Source organism: Cyanistes caeruleus, chromosome 4 (assembly GCF_971803275.1).
Source record: "Cyanistes caeruleus chromosome 4, bCyaCae1.hap1.1, whole genome shotgun sequence".
NCBI classification, from domain to species: Eukaryota; Metazoa; Chordata; class Aves; order Passeriformes; family Paridae; genus Cyanistes; species Cyanistes caeruleus.
Window position 1 is genome coordinate 19500807 of NC_141704.1, and position 23400 is coordinate 19524206.

At 36.6% G+C, this 23400-nt stretch overlaps 1 protein-coding gene across 4 annotated transcripts in view; it reads left to right on the forward strand.

Moving 5' to 3' along the window:
- The window catches only part of MOV10L1 (Mov10 like RNA helicase 1), a 32037-nt gene that overhangs the window by 7405 nt on the left and 1232 nt on the right, over positions 1–23400 (forward strand). The window contains exons 6-26 of one of the 4 annotated variants that reach the window (XM_023918592.2): positions 1276–1416; positions 2378–2604; positions 2738–2933; positions 5438–5632; positions 7671–7785; positions 9116–9293; positions 9918–9988; positions 10438–10529; positions 11235–11293; positions 11867–11982; positions 13088–13118; positions 14254–14432; positions 14955–15101; positions 15844–15965; positions 16775–16874; positions 17271–17435; positions 18815–18988; positions 19738–19887; positions 21545–21652; positions 22336–22473; positions 23234–23325. In XM_023918592.2, coding sequence (XP_023774360.2) covers positions 1276–1416; positions 2378–2604; positions 2738–2933; positions 5438–5632; positions 7671–7785; positions 9116–9293; positions 9918–9988; positions 10438–10529; positions 11235–11293; positions 11867–11982; positions 13088–13118; positions 14254–14432; positions 14955–15101; positions 15844–15965; positions 16775–16874; positions 17271–17435; positions 18815–18988; positions 19738–19887; positions 21545–21652; positions 22336–22473; positions 23234–23325 — 2796 coding nt within the window. Of the gene's footprint in view, positions 1–1275; positions 1417–2377; positions 2605–2737; positions 2934–5437; positions 5633–7670; positions 7786–9115; positions 9294–9917; positions 9989–10437; positions 10530–11234; positions 11294–11866; positions 11983–13087; positions 13119–14253; positions 14433–14954; positions 15102–15843; positions 15966–16774; positions 16875–17270; positions 17436–18814; positions 18989–19737; positions 19888–21544; positions 21653–22335; positions 22474–23233; positions 23330–23400 lie in introns of those variants that run through there. The other 3 variants (XM_023918593.2, XM_086886899.1, XM_023918594.2) reach the window with 3 other exon arrangements.

A 23400-nucleotide genomic window follows, 5' to 3' on the forward strand; every position in this document is an offset into this window, starting at 1 on the left:
AAAATCTATCACTTTCCAGGCTGAGGTCTTGACAGGATAACATAGTCTAACTCTGCAGGCCAGAAATAAATTGTCAATTGGAAAGTCCCAAGGGAGAGCATTCTGATATCTTTCAAACATCATATTTGGGAGATCTCTACGAAATTTAGCCAAGACCAGTATATACGTGTTTAAAAGATCTAAAAAGAAAGATATAAGGTGTTTTTTGCTAGAGATAACAGATATAATAAATTGTACCTAGATGAAACTTGAAGTGTTTTCATAATTTTGCAAAACAATACAAATTGTTCACATCTTTTTTTTAGTTGCACTTATATTTAATGATGGATTTTACACAGAAAATCATTACTAAAGCAAAATTATAAAAGTAGACCTTAGGGTTGATTTCTCAGGTTTAGTGTACACCCTACCATATCAAAAACTGTGCCTTAGGCTGCAGTGAGAGACATCTAGTGGGCTTGGCTAGACAACTGATGTAGCTAATGAAAAGCAGCTGCACTAATTTTCTAGTTCAGTATGTCAGATAACTCAGGAGGTTGTGTACATATTAGTGACAATACTAAAATATTTCTAAATTATTTCCATGCCACTTTATCAAAATTAATAGTTTCTTAATTACAGAATAAAAACCATTTAAAAAATTGTTTCTACAGCTAGAAGACACCAAGGGTTTAGACCTATGTTCAGTGTTTCGGACAGTAAAGAGTATGTGCCTGGTTTCATAGACATTTTTCATCAGTCCTGTGTGCTAAAAGTTTTCAAGGGTAGTTTTTGGTTTTCAGCTGTTTTGTCCTCAGCTTGCTGATTTCAGATTGGAGCAGTAAACAGACAACAGGTGCATAGGTTGAAACACTTCCAATCTTCTAATCCAAATTTTATCTCTTAGCTGCAGTGCTAGACCTGATTCTTGCTAAGGAGCTGCTCTTTGTTGTGTCTTTGTTCAGCTCCCAAAGAGAGCCATAATGACTTCACTCACCATTTGATTCAGCTCTTCAGCAGGGATTAGTTAACTTCTCAATCATTTTAGTCTTGCATCCAAAGTTTTGTGCTGGTTTATTGTGCTGCTGACAAAAGACTTGTTGCTGCTTAAATTAGTTAATCTAATTGTCTTGGAAGTATAAATGGCTGAGAAACAAACAATACGCCTACTTCTTTATAAATATTGTGACTGTGCCTTAGTTTAGTGTTTCTTAAACTTGTGCTGAATCAAGATATCAAAGATATTTGCTGAGCCTATTAGTGTTTAAAAACTGCTACCTAAAATTATTTTGACAGACAATCTCGCTCTGCTGAAGATAATGTGGATGAGCCTTATGAAGACATCATGAGAGACAAAGGAGAGTTGAAAGTATCAAGAATGACTGACTTTGGAACTCTGAAGCAGGGGGAATCTAAAAGAATGATCATTTGGATAGAGTAAGCCTTTCTGATTGTTTGAAGATTTCTTTATGTCCATCACTCTGCAATCTGTTAACCTGTTTTACATTCAGAAGCCTCTTCTAGTGGAGCCTTGTGGTTTGTGATCTTCAAGTAACCTCCAGATACTATGGAATTAAAGAGAATTTTACACGATGTAATGTCAGTGTAATGTAGGATAGCCTTTTTGATACTAAATGTTTATCTTGCAGGTAGTGCTTTGAGACTTCCCAATCCTGTATCTCTTTTCCGTCCTAGTAAAATCCTTCCTAGAACAGGGGTTGAAGTAAAGGCTTTTACTTGTGTGTTTAACTTAAACTGCAGATACTCTGCCATCTTCAAAATCTTAGAACAAGAGGATTGTTGCATACCCATGTATTAGAAGCAGACCAGAATTTTTTTTTTCTGATTTGGTTGGTTGGTTGGTTTTTTAGGGGGTTTTTGTTTGGTTTGCTTTTTTTGTAAACTTGGATGCTGAAGAGCTATGTTGGTGTATCCTTAAGAGGGTTCTGTTTTGGTAGTGGTTTTTTTTTTGTTTCTTTTTTTGGGTTTGGTTGGTTGGGGTCTCTTGTGTGTATTTTATTGCTCATATGTGAGCATAAAAGCTTAAATGAAGACACACTTGCAAACCCATTACATGTTGTTCTATGCTCTTTTCTAAGAGTTGGTTACCCAGTGCTGAATTTTAAGCTCCCATTATAGTATCATATAAGCTCTATTATATTATTCGTGGTACTTTTGTATGTTTTATATGGTAGTTGATGTGACTTAAAAGTACCAACATATACAGCAGAGGTTTTTGTCCTCAGAAGCAGCAGTGCAATTTCTTGCTGATAGCAGTTATGAAATAAGGGGAGCTAACCTGCTGCAGACAATTGTATTTGACTCCAAGTAGAAATAAACTTCTCAAGAACATTAGCCATGCACTTAATTATGTAACTAATCACATAACTACTTCTAGGAATAAAGGGAGCATACCACAGTCCTTAATCAGCTGCAAATTAGCTGGATGGGTGAAAGACAAGCAATTCAGTGTTGAAATTCCTCAAAAATGTGAGAACAGTCCATATTTTCCAATAAATCAAGAACACCTCTCAAAAGCTGCAGTTAATTCATTTAACAACAGTGGAGGAACAACATGTGAGTCATTGAACCACAAGTCCATTATGAAGAATGGAGTCATTCCAGGTACAGTGAAATGATCACATTTGAATGCTGAATGTTAGTTCCTCAGAAGACCAGTAGGTTGGTTTGAGACGACTTGCCTATGTTAGCAATAGAAATTGTGATAATAAAATTTATTGTTATACATTTACTACAGAAGGAATTGATTTTCAAGATACAGATTTATCAAGGACAGAGGAAAACAATTCCTTGGTGAAAGATGAAAATATGCAAAATGGAGAAAGTGAGCAAAAAGACCATGTGGAGCAACCAGTTAAGCACACCAATATTAGTCCAGAAATTGTGATACCACCAGGTGAAAAAATATTCATAGTGATTGTATGCACAGCTGTGTAAGTATTCCTTTCCATTATTTCTAACAAATACAAGGGCAAGAAGTAATGAAAATAGACTTAATAGTTCTCTTATTCTGGGCACAGTTCTCTTCTTGGCATGTTGTGCTTTAACCCCAGCTGTCAATTAATCCCCATTCAGCTGCTTGCTTACTCCTTCTAGCAGGATGGTGGGGACAATAGGAAGAGTAAAAGTGAGAAAACTCACAGGTTGAACTAAAGACAGTTTAAAAGGTAAAGCAAAAGGCACGAAGACAAGCAAAGTAAAATAAGGAATTTGTTCACCACTTCCTGTGGGCAGGTATTCAGCCCATCCACAGGGACAGCAGGGCTCTGTCACACATGATGGTGACTAAGGAAATGCCATCACTCAGAATGTCCTCCCTTCTTCCTTCCCCCCAGCTTTATGTACTGAGCATGATGCCCTATGATGTGGAATATTCCTTGGGGCAGTTGGTGTTAGCTGTCCTGGGTGTGTCCCCTTCCAACTCCTTCTGCACCCCCAGATTCCTCACTGGTGGGGTAATATGAGAAGGGGAAAAAGCCTTTTCAACACTGTAAAAGCCTTTTCAACACTGTAAAAACATCCCCATGCTATCACCACTTTTTTCAGTGCAGATCCAAACCAGAGCCCCATATTAGCTATTATGAAGAAAATTAATTCTGCCCCAGTCAAAACAAGCACATGGTGTTGTGTAAAGTAAGCCAGTACATATTAGCAAATCATGTGGAAACCTGTGTTAGCCTTTGAAAGTAGTTACCATTTCAGTGCTTGATTCTGAATTTTTATTGAAAGAAAGTGGTAGTCGTTAATCAAGCAGTATGAGTGGGAGTAGGTAACATTTCTAAAATGACACAGTGAGATGAAGATAATGCCTGCAGATGGATATATACTTTGTAGTAAATCCACTTCTCCATGAGCACTAGCGCTAATGCAGATTTCCTGGGAATTGCTGTGTTATGTCTGATGTGTTTCTTCTAATCTTTAGTATCTTGTATTGCTACATGCCCTGATCTCAAGTTTTCCTGTTTCCCTGTGATGGGAAATTCAAGTTATGTATGCTGAAATAAGAAAGAAAACTTTCTTCACTGAAGGTGTATTTCACAGAGAAAGTGCTTTGCAAGACCACTTAGAAAACCCTCAAAAAGCACTCAGCTATGCAAAATATTTTATTAATTTAGTTAAGAATGGAAAGTGGCTTTGTGGGAGCACTTGCATTCAAGTAGGAGTAGGAACCTTACACACCAAAGATTCTATTTGTGTACCTTCCACTTGCTTCCAGCTGTAGTTCTGCAGACTTTGTGTTCCATAGACATTGATTCCTAGGATGGTAAAGTTGGGCAGAGGAAAACAAGGTTTCATTCATTGAAGTAATGCTGCAATAATATTCACACTACTTCTCTTATCATTTTAAATAGTGAAGCAGGAGGCAAAAAATTTCTTAGAAGGGTGATTTAGCTCTAGTTTAAAAGACAAAGCTGCAGGCATGGCTTTTCTTCATGGAGGTAGACATGTAGAAAGAACGATTTATATTTCACAGTAAATCTGTAAAAGCCACAGACTTAGAATCTTCTAATAATACAGAACGATCAGTAGAAAGCTTTGTGGGAGGCTGCAGCATGAATTTAACAAGTGTTTGCTGGCCAGTTAAGAAACCATAGAGATTGCAGATTTAGATGATAAATTTGGACAGTTCGGTGTCTGTTTTGAGTTTTTAATATCTGAGATAACCAGGCTATAGTTTTAACTTGAGCAGCTAGTGTTAGTTGACAAAAGTTTAAAAAGTGGTTCTCTTGCCAAAGAGAAGGTAAGCTGGAATTTTTCTTGGATGCATTTGTTTCAGACACAAGCAGTGTTGGACCATGTAGTTAGAGAGCTACACTCTAGTAGTGCTTAAGTTTCTTAGAAACCAATCTGAAGTAACCTTTCCCTCCTGTTTTTTTCCCAATCTGTCACTCCCCAAGCAACACTTGCACACAAAAAATATGTTTTCCAGAATTAAAGGATTTTTCCTGCTTTCTCCAATTCATGAGTTTACAGTTAGGGTTCAGTTCTGAGTAGCCTTTTGCAAGGTGCTGCAAAGCTGTTACTGCGAACAGTGAAGAGATTTGATTCAGCTTCCTCTGGTGGAGCTGTTTGGCTCTTTTTTTGCACTAACAGTAATTCCCAGATGTTCCTTGTAAAAGAAGCATTATTTCTGTACCCTGATGTGTTGAGTGGAGAGATTTTGCATTTTACCCAAGGTTTTGATGAAATTGTGGGGTTGAGATTTTTGCTGTGGTTTTGGGTTGGGGTTTTTTGGTTGGGTGGGTGAGTGGGTGGGTTTTTTAAATTTATGAAACCTGTATTGAACTGGAGGTAGGGACTGTGATGAATTACCCTAAATTAGCAGTTCTCATATGTAACAAATCTGAAAACTGAAAAAGAGAATCTATCTCTTGGCTGGGGAAAATGAAGTGTGAAACATGTTGGTTTTAAGAAGATAACTTCTGTTTGCTTGAAGGATTCATGGACACAGTAAAGAGCTCTTGTTGCTTGGCTTTCCTGATTTTACTATTGGCCGCTATATTGAAGCCACTGTAACAAATGAAGAAGAATTACTTATAGCACCTGTAAAACCTTATTCTTCAAGAAAGCCTAAAATTGTTCCAGATTCTCAGCCAAGGAAGACAACAGTGGCTGGTCCTACATACAAAAGGTACTGTCACTTAGAGCATGAAATAATACTTACTTAACATTGCTCTATTTGGTATTGCTGTATCTGTTGTGTAATGCTGAGAAGGAAAATGTGAAACTAGGAGAATATATATATATATGTTGTAAACAAAATGATTGAGGACGTTGCTGATAGAAGAGGTTGTTTCAGTAATTAAGCACTTGATTTCTTTTTCTGTTTGATTCTTCAAACAGACTAATGTGTAGTGTGGTAGTAAGATAAAACACTGTTCCTTAGTTTTCTACTTAGTAACAATTGTGTTATTAAGAAAAAAAGATGGGAAACTGAAAATAATTTCTGAGATAATAAGCTTAATTCTTTACACAACTATCTGACTAATGTATCCCATCTTTCATTCATTTCATTCATTTTGTTCTGCAAATAAGCTTCCATTTTACTTACAGTATTTGCTTAGTTATAAAAATATACCTAAGCTGCAAAAGCAGAAACTGTGTTTTCAAATGATCTGTAGAACACTTATTACAGAATAGCCAGAGTTGGAAGGAACCCATAAGGATCATCAAATCCAGCTCCAAGCCGTGCACCAGGAATCACCCCAAGAAATGTACCGTATGCCTGAGAGCTTTGTCCAAACACTTATTGAACTCTGTCAGGCTTGGGGCTGTGACCACTTCCCTGCTCCAGTGCTCTGCCACTCTCTGGGTGAAGAATCATTCCTAATACCCAACTTAAGGCTCTCCTGACACAGCTTCATGCCATTCCCCGAGGTCCTGTGACTGCAATGAGGTCTTCCCTCAGTCTCCTCTTCTCCAAGCTGAAAAAAACAAGTGACCTCAGCAGCTCCTCACATGACTTCCCCTCCATGCCATTCACCATCCTTACGGCAGGACGATCCTCTCCCTCCTTTGCCCAGCTGGCAATGCCATGCCTGATGCGCCCTAGGATACAGTTGGCCCTCCTGGCTGCCAGGTTACTGCTGACTTGTTTTCAACTTGCCATCCACCAGGACCCCCAGCTCCTTTTCTGCAGTGCTGCTTTTCAGTGTCTTGTCTTCCAGTCTCGCTATATGTCCAGCTGGACCAGGTACAGAATCTGGCACTTGTCTTTGTCCAGTGTCATACAGTTGGTGGTTGTCTATCTTTCTGATTTGCATAGGTCTCTCTTCAGTACCTCTCTGCATGTGAGGGAGTCATCAGCTCCTCCCAGTTTAGTACCATCAGCAGACACCTTCAAATCCTGCGTGCAATCATTTGAAATGTTGAAGAAAACTAGCCCTAAGATGGAGCCCTGCGAAACCCTGCTAGGGACAGGCCACCTGTCAGATGTCACCCCCTCCGCTCTAACCCAGTATGCTCTATCTAACCTATTGCATGATGTATTTATCCAGCTGTGGGCTGTATATTTTGTCCTGAGGGACAAATGATACTGTCAGCGATAGTATCAAAAAACTTTTTCTTGTGATGACATCAGCCAGCTCTTTGAGTACTCAGATGAATACCATTAGCTTCCATAGACTTACAGCGATCTAGGAGGAGCAAAAAGTCCTGCAGAAGTTCAGGTTCAACTTGGAGTTCATCGTTCTCAGTCATGACTCTGTAGCTAAGGGCACTGGCACTCCTTTAGCTCTTCATCAGTGTTGAAGACAGAAGCAAAGAAAGCATTAAACATCTCTGCCTTGTCTGTGTCCCTGTGTGTGAGGTGATCATCTTCATCCTGTAATGGGCCAATGTTGTTTCTGCAGTGCTTTTTGCTATTGGAATATTTTTAAAACCTTTTTGTTGTCCCCCACAGTATTGGACAGCTTCATCTTCAATAGAGCTTTGGCCACGTGAATTTTTTCTCTACAGAGTCAAGGAGCATCTTTGTAGAGGGTCTCTTACCTTTCTTCCCAGTATAACAAGCTCCTCAGTTGTCCCTTTGAGGGAGTCATTAGTCTGTCCCTCTGTGTGTGTGTATGTGTTTTGGATTTATAGTCTTGGTGATGTGACATGTTAATTAGCTGTTTTTCATATACATTACTAAAGCAAGCAAAATGATATGTCACACATTTTCATTTTAGAAATAAGAGACGGTGGTGTTCAAACTTTCTCCCGCATTATACCATACCAGATGAATTAAGAAAATGTGTTGAACAGCAGTTAGACATACTGACCTTTCAGCCCCTCCTAGCAGAGGTATGTAAGTGTAGGTTTTATATGAAAAATATTTTCTGATAACCATGTTTTTGTTCAAGCACCCTTAACTTAGGAAGAATGTGTAGTCCTTAGTGTAAGAGAAGATGACATAACACTTGTCAGGTAGACTTAAACTTCAGTCTGGATCCCATAACTTCCATTAGTTTCAGTATGTTACAGAATCCAAACTTACAAAAAAACAAAAACATAAATGGGAAAATCTGAAAAGAGAGTCGAAGTATATTGGGGAGGCATCACAGAAGCTAAACAAAGATTTCTCTGTATTCTCACTTTTTAGGCATCACTAGGAAGGGTTTTTTGAGGTGTCAGAAAAGTTGTTACTTAATAGAAAATCACAATCCCTTAAATTATTGCAATAACAGAGGAATCTTTTCTGGTTTTTCAAAATAGTTTTCTTAAGCATCTTCAGATTTAATTCACTATAGCTTGTTCAAATTCTTCCCATAAGTATAGCGGGTTCAGAGTACATATAAAACACCTTCAAAAAAGTTTTAATGTCTTAAGACAATTAAAATGAGTCCTTCTTCAAAACTTTGCTCTGATTTCTGGTAGAACATTGCTACAACTCACTTTATTTTGGTAAATTGTATTTAACTGGGGCTGACATTTTTTTAAAATGTCAAAGGCTATATAGTCTCCTTACTGAACGGCTCACATTAAACTTGAAATCACACCATTAAGCTAGTAGGTTAGAGATCCTCTCTCAAAAAGAAGATAAAGCACTGTAGTGTATATAATAATTTTACACTGAAAGCCTGCCATTAATGGCTACTTTCTTTTAACCACACTTCAATTCTAACCTTAGATAGAACTTGGTGCTGTTGGAGAATGCCTTTGCAATAAGATTCATTAAGCTCTGAGGGAGAAAATTCGGGTTCTTTCAGTCTGCCATAAGCTGTATGTCATCATATATAATCATCAGTCGGGACTGAGACTGACATGATTCTCCTTCCAGCTGTCTCTGTCCACGTATTTAGATTTTATGCTTTCCAGGCATAAACTGAGCATAGAACTCAGTTTGTAGACCGTCCCTGAATTCAGACGGTGAAACTGCCACTGCAATAAGGGAAGACTTGGTTAATTCTTTAGCAGAGGGGCTATTGTATTTGAGCTCCAAGGACTGTACTAATCCTGCTTTGGCTATTAAGTAGATTTAAAATATTACCTAGTGTATGGATGCATGTATTTAAGTATGTTATTTGGCAACCTATTGCTGTGCAGTCTGTCTTAAGAAGTGTTTTGTTTAATGTTAGCAATAGTTGGTTCCATATCTTAGTATGACGATAATGTGTACTGTTTTCTTTTTCAGCGTCTTAATCTAGATAATTATAAGGCAAACTTTTCTACTCTTTTATGGCTTGAAGAGATCCAAGCAGAAATGGACATAAAAGATTACTACATGAGTGGGGTTACTTTAAAAAGGAATGGGAACCTGTTAGTGCTGGAAGTGCCAGGAGTAGAAGAGGGCAGACCTCGCCTGGTTCCAGGTAGAAATGAATTTGAGATAAAGTCAAATGGCTTGTTGATCTATATTTTCACTACAATGCAAACTGGTTTTTATTCATTTGTTTAAAGAAGTCTTTCAGATGTTTGAGCACAAAGTTACTAATTTAGGCTACTAGACAGGTACTAGGGGCAGTGGTCACAAGGACACTATGTTATTGTTTCAGTCTTATGGCGGCTGCTGTCTGAAGCAGCATTGCATATGTCTGTTCTTACAGATGTTTCAATACTTAAGGACTTTTCTTTTACAATAATCAGTGGGACTTTCAGCAAAAGTAAACTGTGCAATGTAGTAATAGCTTAAAAAGCAATAAGTGTAGCAAAGCTGGGAAAGTAGCTAAAATTCAATTCAGAATTTCAAGTAATATAATGTACAATATAGTGTTTTCAAGAGGTGTTCTCTGATGGCATCAATACTAGATGCCTTTTAAAATGTAACATACAACTACATAGGGCATTTCAAAACAGTACTGATGGATACAGCAACCTTGCTGAAGGTAGCCTCTTGCAAATTCCTAGGTTAAACATGCAAAAGAAAAGAAATTACATGCTGTAGTGAAAATATTGCTATTCCTTGTAACAGTATTTTGCCTTTTGTTTACAATTAGGTGATAAGGTGATATTGAAAAGTCAGGTCTACTCAGAGCATATAATAGAGTACATTGCCTATGTTGCTGAGGTAAGCAGTGTCTCTTCTCTTGAAAATACAATGGTCCACAGGTTTTTTATGGGAAGCTTGCAATTTATGGAATTACAGACTAGTTTAACCTGTCTTCTGAGAAGATAGGTTTATTTTATAAAATAAATATTAAATAAATAAATATTATATATAAATATATATTTTGAATGATTTTGCATTTTTATTGTATTTTTAAAGAGTCTGCTTTCCCTATTCTTTTAAGATTATAATCTTTACCTGCTCTGAAATCACTTTTAACATACTGTAGATAGGCAATATGTTGATAGTAGATAAATACATATATATACTTTTTTGAGTTTGTGGGGGATTCAGTGCTTTCAGAGGTGTTTCTTTATTTTATTTATATTTATATTTTATATATTTATGTATATTATGTTTAAGGTGCTAAATCTTTATCAGTATCGTGACTTTTTTTATCTTTGTAACAGATATGTGAAGAAGATGTTACTCTTAAGGTTAATGCAGACTTTGAACGGGCTTACAACTTGGAACCCATGGATGTGGAATTTGTTCATTGCAGGTGTTTTTATAAGCTTCCAAAAAGCTGCATTTAATGATTCCTCTAGTAAAGTGACTTCTAAAATATGACCATCAACTGTTTATTTTGGTGGACACAGACAAGGAGATAATTAAGATCTTGCCAATTTTTTCACTTCTTTTCCTCAACACACCTTTGCCACTATATTCATGGTTAAAGGACTGTAACTGTACAAGTGTTCAAAGAGTTATTACCTTAATCATTTCTAGGTAGCCATACCAATGTCAGACAGTAAAATGAGGGGGAATGAGATAGGGTGTTGGGGGGCATTTTTTTAGGTTTTTTGAGGTTTTTTTTCTTAAGAAAAAAATGTATTGATACTGCAAGACTATGCAGGAAGTAAAAATAGCTGTTGATAATCTCCCATTCTTTTATATTTTTGTTTTATTTGTGGGATGTTCTTACCTGTTTGGAGTTACATGATCTCTGTAAATTCAGCCTTGCAAGGAAGTTCCTTGAAAGTGGTCAACAGCAGGCCATCTTTGTCAATATTATTCATAGCAAAACTGTTTATACTTCTGCAGCATATTTCTCAGTAGATGCTTTTTTTGAAAAATACTTTTTTTAATATAAGACTCTTATTTTTTATGCACAGTAAAAAGTACCAGATACTTCATAGGTGTGTGCTGTCATAGTATATGGCAACTTAAGCTTTTACTTTAATCTGCAAATCTGTATTTGTTCCAGGATTCCTAGCAGGCGATGCCAGTTGGCCATTCAGCAAGCTCTCTACCTGGGTGAAAAAGGTATATTTTATTTCACTATTAAGCTGTCTAGAGGAGTTTCTTTGTGCAGGGTCTTGTGGGTTTTATTGCTTTTACATTGGGGAATACTGAGAAGAATGCATTTTAATTTGTTCTTACAGGAGTTTTTCATGTGTTGTTAGGGGCTTTTTGGTTTGGTTTTTAAGAAGAAAAAGCAGTATTGCTTTTTACATTACATTACATTGCTGAATGTCGAGAAGGTTTTGTCAAAGTTATTTCATCTGTTGGCCATCACAGGCAGGACTGTGAACTTTGTGAATAATTAGAGCCAACAAGAAATATAGAAATCATACATACTGCTATAATAATAGCCAGTGAAATAGCCATATTTTGTGTTACCTCAGAATTTATTTTAAAATACCGATTCCCTGTTCTGTGGTTGCATTAAATGATGCATATGAACTTCACATCTTTACCACCTTAGTTCTGATTAACCAGTTTTGGCAGCTCAGACTAAGCTGATGTTTCAACAGTAACATTAATCAGTGAAACATGCAATGTGTTTGTGTGACTTTGAAATTTCTCCACTTTCTTTTTTCTCTGCTAAATTTTAAGTGTTATTTCCGGAAAGGCTTGTGTTACAATCACCACAAGTTACCAAGACGCCGAATGCTACAGAGCATTTTGCTGTTGATGATGGCCTTAAACAATCTTCACAGCAGGAAAGTAAGGTATCTAATCTGTAAATGTTCCTTAAAATGTTCCTTTATTCAGATTGGCACCAGATACTTACTGTACAGCTATTGCCAGAAAGGAACTTGCGTAATGGAGTATCAAAGAATCAAAGTTGTATTCTGCTGCATTCTGATGACAGTTTTCGTTTGCTGCCTGGAGATGAGGCATTTTATGATAACTGATACCATAAAGCTAACAAAATGGAAAGTGCTTATTAAAAAAGTGTGTGATTGTGATGGGAATTGTCAAATTTACCTTAGACTAGTTTTCATAGCTACTGTTGAGTAGATATTTAAGTCCAGTCAATGTGCCAGGAAATAATTTTATAATAGAAGATAATCATCCTGTTCTGAGTAGATTTACCCAGGCTTAACTGACACTTACATTTTATTAATAAATTGTAGAAATCTTTCTTAGAAAGGGCTTTTGGAGGCTGCCTGATTCTTTCCTTTTTGAAGCAGGACTCTCACCAACACTAAATCAAGTCAGCTTGGGGGCATATGGCAGCATTTCCTTATTTTTGTTTAGAGTTTTCACAGCATCTGTATAACCTGTGCTTCACCTCCTTTACACTCAAGATTTTTTCCTAATTCCCTAATTATTTCACCTGCAGTTTGTGCTTTACAACAAGGAGTAATCAATTAATCTGGTTTGAAATCCATATTTTTAAGATGATTGAGGCATGATGTCCAGAGCCTTGCCAACACCGCATTCCCTACAAGCAGTTTTCTCCCGTGCTACAATCTGAAGGGACATCTCCACCAAGTGCATGTATCTTTCGTAGTGGTCTGGAATGTTGTGACTGTTTGCTTTTGTGGAAGCAAAAAAATTGTGTAGTTATGGCTTAAAAGTCCTCATCTGAGCCCACAGAGTATTTGTGAAATAAATGTTTAATGTTAACAGATCCAAACTATTAGAAATCTTAAACCTAACATGGAAATTCCTGGCACCACCTTCTACTAATCTTACCTTTCTGTCTTAATGGTAGATATTCTATTTAATGGGAAAAAATAAAACTTAGCAACTTCAAAAGTTTTAGGGAAGATAGTTGCCTGTCTCTATAAGTTTATAAATGCATTTATCTTCACTTGCTCTTTTCAGGTCAAAAAAAAGCAGAACAAACATACAAAAGGTATGACATCGTATGTATGTATGTATGTAACAGATGTGGTGAGAGTAACTGCAAACAAGCCAACTGTGCTTAAATAATTAGTGTCACATAAGTAAATCAGGGCTGAGTAAGATATCTTTAAGATGTCCTTGTGCTCTGTTCTCTAAAGACAAATTCTAGAACTCCTAGCAGGAAATTTCTGTGGAGGCTTTTGGTGCATTACTTAAACATATCTAATTCGCAGTTGAGAATGGTTTGGGTTGGAAAGGACCTTACAGATCATCTTGTTCCAACCCCTCTGCCACAGTTAGGAACACCTTCCACTAGATCAGGTTGCTCAGAGTTCCATCCAGGCTGGCTTTGAACACTTTGGGGGAAGGGGGAGCAAGCATCTGATGATATATTTTGTAATGAATAAATAGCTTTTTCTCAGTCACTTACTCAAAACTTTTTGATCATATTGAGAGTGTTCAGTTTGTTACTGGGATCCTGTCTCTCATCTTTGGGAAAGCTTTGCTAAAGATGCTAAAAATTCAAGTATCCCAGATTATTCCTACGTGGTTTTTTTTTGGAAAGTGTGACTTGAAATATCGTTGTAGTGAAATGCCTAAGAGGAGAGTGATCATGTAATTTTTTTATTAGAAGCATGTTAAAGAATTACTGATTAATTACCTAGAATGCACTTCTGTCCAAGGGTTAATAAGGTTATACTTTGGAAAGTTAAAGCTAGACTAATTCAGACAGGATTAAGAAAAAAAAATCCAGCAGTTGTAGCTGTAGAGTATTGATCATGTAGTATTGGTACCATTCCTGAAGTGCCAGTTACTGGAAGTTTCTCAAGTTTTGCTTGTTCTTGTCTTTGCTGTTCAAAGACAAGAAAGTGAGTTTGATTCTAAAATTACTGAATAGAATTTTTATGGATTGTTTGGTTATGTAATTATGTTTTCTGCCTTCCAATAAAGAGCTGGTACACTTTGGAAATATTAATGGCTTATTTTCTACTTGGTATTCAATGAAAACTGAATTTTTGAGAAATTTATTTGTTGTTACCACAAAAGATAATAAACAGAAGGATATCGTGAGTTGGAATTGTTTTAATCTACATATGTTAAAAATGTGTATGTGAAGTTCTGAAATACACTTGTCTTGATTATAGCTGGTGAAACTGTGGCACATAAACAGAGAGATGGTGAATTTTTCAATCCTGTGCTGAATGTGCAACAGAAACTGGCAGTGAAAAGGATACTGAGTGGTGAATGTCGCCCAACACCTTATCTTCTTTTTGGACCACCAGGAACTGGAAAAACAGTAACAGTAATTGAAGCTATTTTACAGGTAGTGGTAAATGACAAATCAGTCATCTCTAGCCTTTTCCATGTTGGAACATTTATAGTATTTCTGTAAGTACCATCATATTTTTTTCCAAAGGAGTTTTCAAAATACTCCTTTTTAAATCATTTTCTATAGCTCAGTAAGAGGAAGAAAATCCATCTTCATAGGGATTACCTATGATTAACCCAGATTTAAATTCTGAATGGCTTATTTTCAAGCCTTTTTGTCTTTAAAACTTCAGTGAACAGTGTCTGCCATGTGATTCCAGTAGTGCATAATGTATTCATGAAGCACAGGTATACGTTAATATAATAACCATTAATTAATTCTGTTGTGGTACACTCAATTTGAGAGTATTTACTCATGACTGTCAGCAGGAGTGTTACTGAACTGCAAAAGCATGGATGGATGTCACACATGTGCAGAACTCTCCCAGGTTCTGTTTTCAGTGAAATTAAATGGGAATGTTTGCGCTATTGCTGTTTAAATAACATCTTTATTTAATATCTGTCTTCTTTAATGTAGATACATTTTAGTCTCCCAGACAGTCGGATTTTGGTATGCGCACCGTCAAATGCCGCAACAGATCTGATTTGCTTGAGGCTGCATCAAAGCAATCTCTTAAAACCAGGAACTATGGTCCGAGTTAATGCTGCCTTCAGGTCAGCAGAGGTAAATATTACACTTATCTGCCACTTAAGATTTCCATTTTAATATTTTTACCTTAAAATACTGATTCAGTTACAGTTTTAACTCTGAGTGGCTATGAGCCTGCCTAGGTTTGCTTAGGATCCAGAGTATTACATTGCTTCAGCTTTTCCAGATGATTAACTGCAAAATGTTGATCATAGGCCTTGATTTGATTGTATGAATATAGGATCTTCACCTTTTTCTTGCTGTGCTTAACTCTACAAACACCAAGTAGACATTGGTGGGGATTTTTGCTTTCATTTGTGTTTTTTGTTATCAGTCCAGGTTAAGATTACTTACACAGAAAGTAAGCAAGAAGGATTGTCATCTCTATGCAGGACACACACCTTGTGTGTTCATTGCATATATACATATATATTTATACATATGTATATATATTTATATTTATGTATATATAGAGATATACATTTATGTATGTGTATGTGTGTATATAGGTATGTGCACACATACACATATATGTGTGTGTGTATATATAGGTGAGTGTATAAAATACCCAAACACTCCATTTTGGTCCTTAGAAGAAAATACAAATGTCTTGCATATATACTACTTTGTTTAATTCATTCATTCATTTTTGTGTATGAATGGATCTAAATCTATGTGTTTTGCTCAGCTTTTAAAATAGCTTCCAGAGAGCTTTCCTATTCAAATTTAAAAGTTCTGTTTTAGGTTGGAATTCTGTTTTACCTTTTTGTTTCTGCAGCTAATTGATGACATGGTGAAACCTTACTGCAAAGACGGTGACGATATTCAGAAGGCATTGTGGTCCAGGATTGTAGTTACAACGTGCAGCAGTGCAGGATTGTTTTATCAAGCAGATACCAGGTATGGTACCATAGATAGTAGTATCACTGAAGTGTCTGGATGACACAAACCCCCAGAGCTTTTAAAGACTGTCTGAACTGTAACTTGGGCTGTTTTAATGCTTTACTTCATGCACCGGTATTGTGTAAGAGAGCAAAGCACTTGGTTCTAGGTAATGTTTAAGTAGAAACTTTCTCCATGGTAAATTTAAGAATTGTCTTGAATAGTGTTTAGGATTTTTGAAACAGTAACATCTCCTCTGCCACCAGTGGTAATTACATTGCTCGTGACAATTACTTTGGCTTAAAATTATTGCCACACTAAAAACTATAATGTATTTGGCTTTTGTCAAGCCACTTTTACTAACTGTAAACAACTGTCATATCAAGTGCTATTAACCAAGGTTGTCTCCGACTTGGATTTTACCTTTGGAAAGAGACACTCTAAAGCCTTACTATCTTGACTTGTTTGGCAGAAACAAAGCTTGGGGATTGTCTTTGCTACACTGTCTACAATATCTTGCTACAGTATCTTAAGGAAACTGAGACTAAGGGAAGCTTTTCTGAGTGTCTTCACGTTGGTACGAACAATGCTTTAATTAAAGGTTGTGTATATCAGACTATGTGAGTGAAATCAAAGATTAAAAATGAAAGTTAGGGGTTGTTTTTTCTGTATTTCCTTCTGGAAGTACCCATCTTTGCTCTGTGTCTATGGGATTGCCTGGCACACTTGACAAGGATATTTATAGAATAGCTGAGGTCAACCACAGGGTGGCAGAATGAACTAACCTGAAAACAGCCCTGTTTCAGGTTAATGTTGTTTAATTACAGGCTTGGACATTTCACTCATGTGATTCTGGATGAGGCAGGTCAAGCAAGTGAACCAGAGAGTCTGATTCCTATTGGGTTGATTTCAGAAGCTGATGGACAGGTAGTTCTCTTAAGATCATTTGCTGGAAGGGAAAAAGCTTGTTTATTATTTTCATATCTTGTGGATTATGTAGAATGCAAGAAGCCATTTTTTGGTAATGAGTTTGGTAATAGAGATTTTTCATTCATATTAATTTTCAACACTTTAAACAAGTTTCTTTACATCTAGAACACATCTGTGTTGATAAGATAGGGTCAGTGTGTGGGAGATATCAAAAGATGTGTTCTGTTTGAGGCAACAACATACTTCTGTTCTTTGCAAACAAATGTTTGAAGGAAAGCAGAATACTTGATATGAATTGATCTCTGAATTCTGAAATGTGTATGTCATTATAAAATGAAGCTACAAGAACAATTGTTTTAATCTAAGATGGATGTTTTTAAATTTTGTATACAGATAATTCTCGTTGGAGATCCAAAGCAGTTAGGACCCCCAATAAAATCTAAACTTGCACAGACTTTTGGATTAAGTATGTCCTTGCTAGAAAGACTGTCATCAAGAGAGCTGTATCTGAGAGATGAGGATGCTTTTGGTGCCTGTGGAGCATACAATCCCTTGTTGGTGAGTTAAACTTTTTCAGCTCAGTCAAAAAAGAAGTTGTGGTTTCTTACCACTGTTTTTCTCCCTGATACTTACTGATAAGTCTAGCTTGAACATTAGCTCTCTAGAAAAGCTTGATTGGTTTTCATATGTAGTCTGAATAGTAAAGATGCTGAGGCCTCCAGTATGTTAAAACTTTTCTCTGAAGGGATCCTCTATTCTTAAGTAGCATAAGTCAAATATGGTACACAAAGCACAGTTGTAAATAATAGCTTAAAATTCCCTTTCATGTTCGTTGTCCAGATTTCCATAGCTTCATTTTCCACTGATGAAAAAGTACAATTTCTGCTTTTAACATAAAAAGACAAACAGAGTCTCTTCTTTGAAACAGAGTCTCTTATTTCTTTATCAATCCTTCCTTTGAACCACAGCTTCCCCAGATTCTTGTATGGGCAAGTACCTAAAGTCTATGTTAAGTGGCAGAGGTAGTTTGGTATTTAAACAAGTACAGATATTTGAGCTGCTTTTAATTACTGTCTGAATTCAAAATAGGTCTGATGTTAAGCTTCCTAAGATGCCTTCTTATACTTATGATAACATACTTCAAAGAATTAAACTGAGAGCAAAAGATGACTAGATGACCATGGAAGTAGAGAAGGGAAGAAATTTGATGACAGAGTTAAGGGTGAAAGTGAGGGTGTTTGGACCTAGGCTTTAGGTCAGGTTCAGCCTCCTGAAAAGCCTGTCACATTTCCTCCTAAAATCTGTTGGCATAAACTTTGGTTTTTGTGTTCCTTACAAAGTGCTTCAGGAGAACTGGCATAGTGAGAGATCAGAAAATTTGAGGGCTTTAAAGATATGTTTTGACTGGAATATCCTATGTTACCCTTTTTACAGGACTGGGTTTTTTTGAGCTGGTTATTAGTTTCTGGAATGCTTCCTTAAGACTATTCTTTCATTTAAAGACAAATACATTTTAGATGTTCTAAGGCCAGCTTCTATCACCTGTTCTGATGCTCCCTTTTTGCCTGTTAAGACTTCTTCAAAAGAAGATATTACATCCGTTGAAACTCCATTGAAATAATCTGACGCTTAAGAAAAGAGGATGTGTCTACACATCAAATGTTTCAAGAAGCTGGAGAATGACCCATTTGTCTGTCATCTACATTCAATTCTCTTTGTTTCCTCTTTGGAGGGCAAGGAGATCGTCCTTAAAAAAACTGCTTTGATGTACTTTTTACTTACAGAATACCACAACTGCAGATTTTGCCTTGAATACAGTTCTTTGGCAGCCTTAGAAATGCTAAATGCTAGCGGATGGTAAGGCAATAGCTGTATTCTGAGAAGTCTGATGAATAATTACCTGTTTCAGTTAAGGATTTTGGGTTTTGTCTTTGCAGATCACTAAACTCACGAAGAACTACAGGTCTCATTCTGCGTTGCTTGCCTTGCCATCTAAATTGTTTTATCATAAAGAGCTGGAAGTTTGTGCAGATACTTCAGTAGTATCTTCTTTGTTGAATTGGGGGAAATTGCCCAGGAAGGGATTTCCATTAATTTTTCACGGAATAAGGGTAAGTAAAATGTTCATACAGTATAGGCTTGCTAGCACTCTGATGATTTCTTTAGAATAAAATCTAGAAAGGATGTGAAAAAAGGTTAAACTGCCTTTCAGAAGTAATGTGACTTCCTGACCATCTGGTTTTAAAAATGGCTACTGATGTCAAACGTTTAAGAACTTGAGCAGCTGCCTCTTGAACTGCATTGTGAAGACATTTTCATACAAGTTTAAATTCATAGCAGATGACTAGACTGGAGTTACCATCAGCTGCTCTAGATTACTTTTGATGAGAGTTTCCTACAGTAAGGTGGATACAAGCCTCTAAAACTAAAGGACCATTAGAGTTTAATTTGGCAGGGGAAAAAGTAGTATTTCAGAAAAAAAATTTTCTTTAGTCTTCCAAGAAGTTAGTAAGAAATGGTAATATCTGCTGCTTGGAGAGGCTTGCTTTAGAACTCTTCCACCTTGAAAAAAACAAGACATGCCCTTATTAACATATGTTATTCTGAGTTGAGATTTTACTTCTTTGCTGCATACTTAAAATACTGTTGTTATATCAATTGTATTTATAAATGTATAAAAAAAATAAAATGTGAGGTGATACTTGTTCTCTAGAAAAGGTGTATAGAGAGGAAGAGAAATTATATATAACATTCCATCACTTTTTTTGCATTCAGGAGGTATAAGAATAATGTATTAATAAATACATAGTCATTTCCACACCTGATCTCCTTCATCTCATTTCCTTTTCCCCCATTACAGGGCAGTGAAACTCGTGAAGGTTGCAGTCCTTCATGGTTTAATCCAGCTGAAGCAGTTCAAGTAATGATGTACTGTTGCCAGCTGGCTAGAAGTGAATACTCTGCAGTCTCAGTGACAGATATCGGAGTGATTGCACCATATCGTAAACAGGTATAATGTTTAACAGGTCTGATGTCTTAAGAAAAAAAGTTGCTGTACTTCATCTCATGTATTTATATGGTGGCTGTGGTTTTTTAAAGCACGTGCTAAAATTTCATATGCTAAAATTTCACTGTTGTGTATCTTGATACACAGTGTATTATCAATCACTATGATGCTGCAGTTGAAATCTAAAAGGCAGGAATAATGGCATCCTACTGGTTTTTGAGTTTTAAAAATCAAGCTATTGAGGAAACCAGTTTGGAAACAGAAGCATATTTTTGAGTTGTTGGAAGTAATGAGTGCAAGTCAAGAATTCATTATCCAACAGCTGAAACAGCAGTCTGGTTCTGTTGTGTTCTGCACTGAAGACTGGAACAAAAGCAAATTATTGTGAAGTAGATAGTGTGACACCTTGTTGTGGTCTTGAGGAGACTAGAGGAAACAATTACTGTGACTTCTTAGCTGTCCTGTAATCAAACTTGAAGTTCGTAATGTTATTTAAACCTCTAGAAAATGTTCAACATTAACTTTAAATGCTGTGCTTTATTTTTAAGTGTATTTATATCAAGGTGTGTTAAGTACCTGATGTTTACTTTCATTTTAAAAATAAACTTAATCCCCTCTCAGTTGCAGAGGAGATTTTGGACAGTGCACATAATTCTTCTTGATGTTCACATCTCAATGTTCATAACCTTGTACCTGTAGCTTGGGAGAAGCACTGAGGCGCATGAAAAAGACCAAGCCCTTGTGAAGAAATCTCACTTGCAAATTAAAGCTTTGCTTTTATTGATCCAACTAGTCAGGTGCATGCACCTGCCTGTGTTTACAGTTACTATTTGTTTTTTTCAAATATGTGTTCATATTATTGGTGTGACTGGATTTCTTACACTTCATAAACAGTGATTTCACGTGATTCATTGTGATTTTTGTCCTTCATCTGCCTATAATACAAGGCATATGATAGTAATGTCCACATTAAGAAAATCACTTTGTATTGCAGGAACACTGATTAGAAGGTAGTCTTTGATCATGATCTTCAGATTAGTCAGGCAGGATTTCTTCTGAAATCTTTTGGAGCACTTCAGTTATAATCTCTGAGCAACTTCTAGCAGGTGGCAGTACAGCAGTCCCACATGTACCAGGATCCCAGTGCCTGAGACTCCGTGTTCTCTTTTTTGGTGGATACTTAAGATCATATCTCACCTCTGCCTTTCAGTCTGCATGATGCACATGGCAAGCAGAGGTGGAATCTTTGCGGCCTTCTTGAAAGGCTGAGGGAAGCTGCTTACCCTGCTGCATCTGCGGTATGCATGTTTTTGGATATGATGCACATTGGAAAAAGAGGTTTAAGGATGTGAGTTATTCTTCTCTTTAACATCTGTAGTACTAAAAATCTCTCACCTTCTGTTGAATCTATGGTAGAGTACTCACTCCTTCACCTTCTGAGTTGTGTATTAGCTGTGATGTTTTCTTGTAGGAAAAGTTACTACTTTATTTTAAAATCTTACTAGTGAGTGAGTGATGGCTCGGTGTAGTCATTCCTTTCAGCATTACCATGTTAAGGTATATACATGTATATGTGGTATGGTTCTGGATTTAAAGCAGTCCACTCTCAAATGTAACACTAAATTCCCTCAAACACTTTTTTTTTTTTTTTTTTAAATAGGTGGAAAAAATTAGAGTTCTTCTCAAAAGTATTGATTTGGAAGATATAAAGGTTGGCACAGTAGAAGAATTTCAAGGGCGGGAATACATGGTTATCATCTTATCAACAGTACGTAGATTTACTGCGGTCTTACTGAGAATTATGGCATGAGTCTAATTCTCTGTGTTTATTTTTGATATATGCCTTGAAAAAAATTTAGAAGCCATATTTTTGTCAGTCTCTCACAGTATTTGAAAGCAAAGCTTATTAAGTGCATGATTGTAGAATTACTCATCTCTTTAAAATCTGGATTATTAAAATCCTGTTGCTTTCTGTTTAAATTATGGTAGTAGTACTTCACTTTTGTAGCTTTGATGAAGAGTCTGGGATTTTCTCACTTTTTTCTTTCCTGGGGGCAATGGTACTGTGCTTACTTTCACTGTTCTCCATCATACCGTAGCTTTACAATCCACTATTAGATCTCTCTTAAAGTAGTTCTAGGTATGTACTACACTCTTACTTATAAGAACTCATTATTTTGTTCATGAAAATTTTCTTCTTTTAAAAGATAGGTTCAAATATAGATGAAATACGGGTGAAAAACTAATGAGTCATAGTTTAGCACACTACTTGCTTTGGCTGTTTTTCCTATACTAAGTCAAAGCACCCAGGTGAGGTTACTGAAGAAGACATACTGAATTGTCTTTCAACTGAGTGAATTGTTGCAGTAAGGAAATATTATGTTAAAGTTACACTGTGGTATGTTGTGTTCTCATCACTTTATTTCTAAAATTATCCATAATTAATTTTAGGTGCGATCTCAGAAAGTCATAATTGATGATGAAAAACACTGTTTGGGCTTTCTCTGTAACCCAAAGAGATTCAATGTAGCAATTACTAGAGCAAAAGCTTTGCTGATTGTTGTGGGAAATCCTCACGTTCTTGTGAAAGTAAGTTTGGGGTTTGTTTCTTTGAATTGCATGTGTTACTTGCCACAGCAGTTGAATGACTTTGTGGTTAATCTGATGTGAGGAAGCGTCTGAATGTTAGGAACTTGTACGTTGTCCTCAGTCTGCATTTGGGAATGCCTGATCTCCATGAGTTGCCATACAAACAGACAGTTCAGGCACACACACAATAGATTTCCAAGTGCAAGGGCAATGGTGCTCTGTGCATACAAGACTCTAGCTCCTCTTTCATCTCTAGCATGAAGGCTCAGACTTCCTCAAAAGTTCTCCAGCAGCCTGCAAGTCCAGTAAGCATGTTCTGCACAACCTCACACAATCAGGTTCTTCACAAAATGTAGTTGCATCACTTTTTAAATGGAGGGTGGCAGAAGAGATTGTTCCCTATTAATGCAGTGAGTGCCAGAGAGGAGGACTCCTTTTGAACTCAGGCATGGTCCTTTCCCAGGAATAAGTTGAGCTAGTCTTAATATCTCATTTTATGTCTTGACTTCACAAACAACAAGGAAAACAGTGTTTCAAAAATGGTCTGAATTAAAATTTAGCTCCTCCACACCTTATATGTAATTTAGAGCAGGTACAGGTACCTTCCTCGCATGTTTTGCAATACTTGCACCATTTGTAGAGTTCTGTTTCTGGAAAAGGTCTTATTAAATCTCTTACATTCATGTGCTGTGTTAATTTGTTTGAAAATTCACTTCACAGCACACCATGATTACGGTTACATATTAATTTTCTCTTGTAGGATCCCTGTTTTTGTGCACTGTTGGAATACAGTTTAATGAACAGAGTTTACATAGGTTGTGACCTGCCTGCTGACCTGGAGCACCTGCAGAAGTGAGTGTCTAGTCTTCGCTTTAACCTTGCTAGTTATCGATCAGTTTACAGTGTTTTTAGAGCTAGCGTAATCTG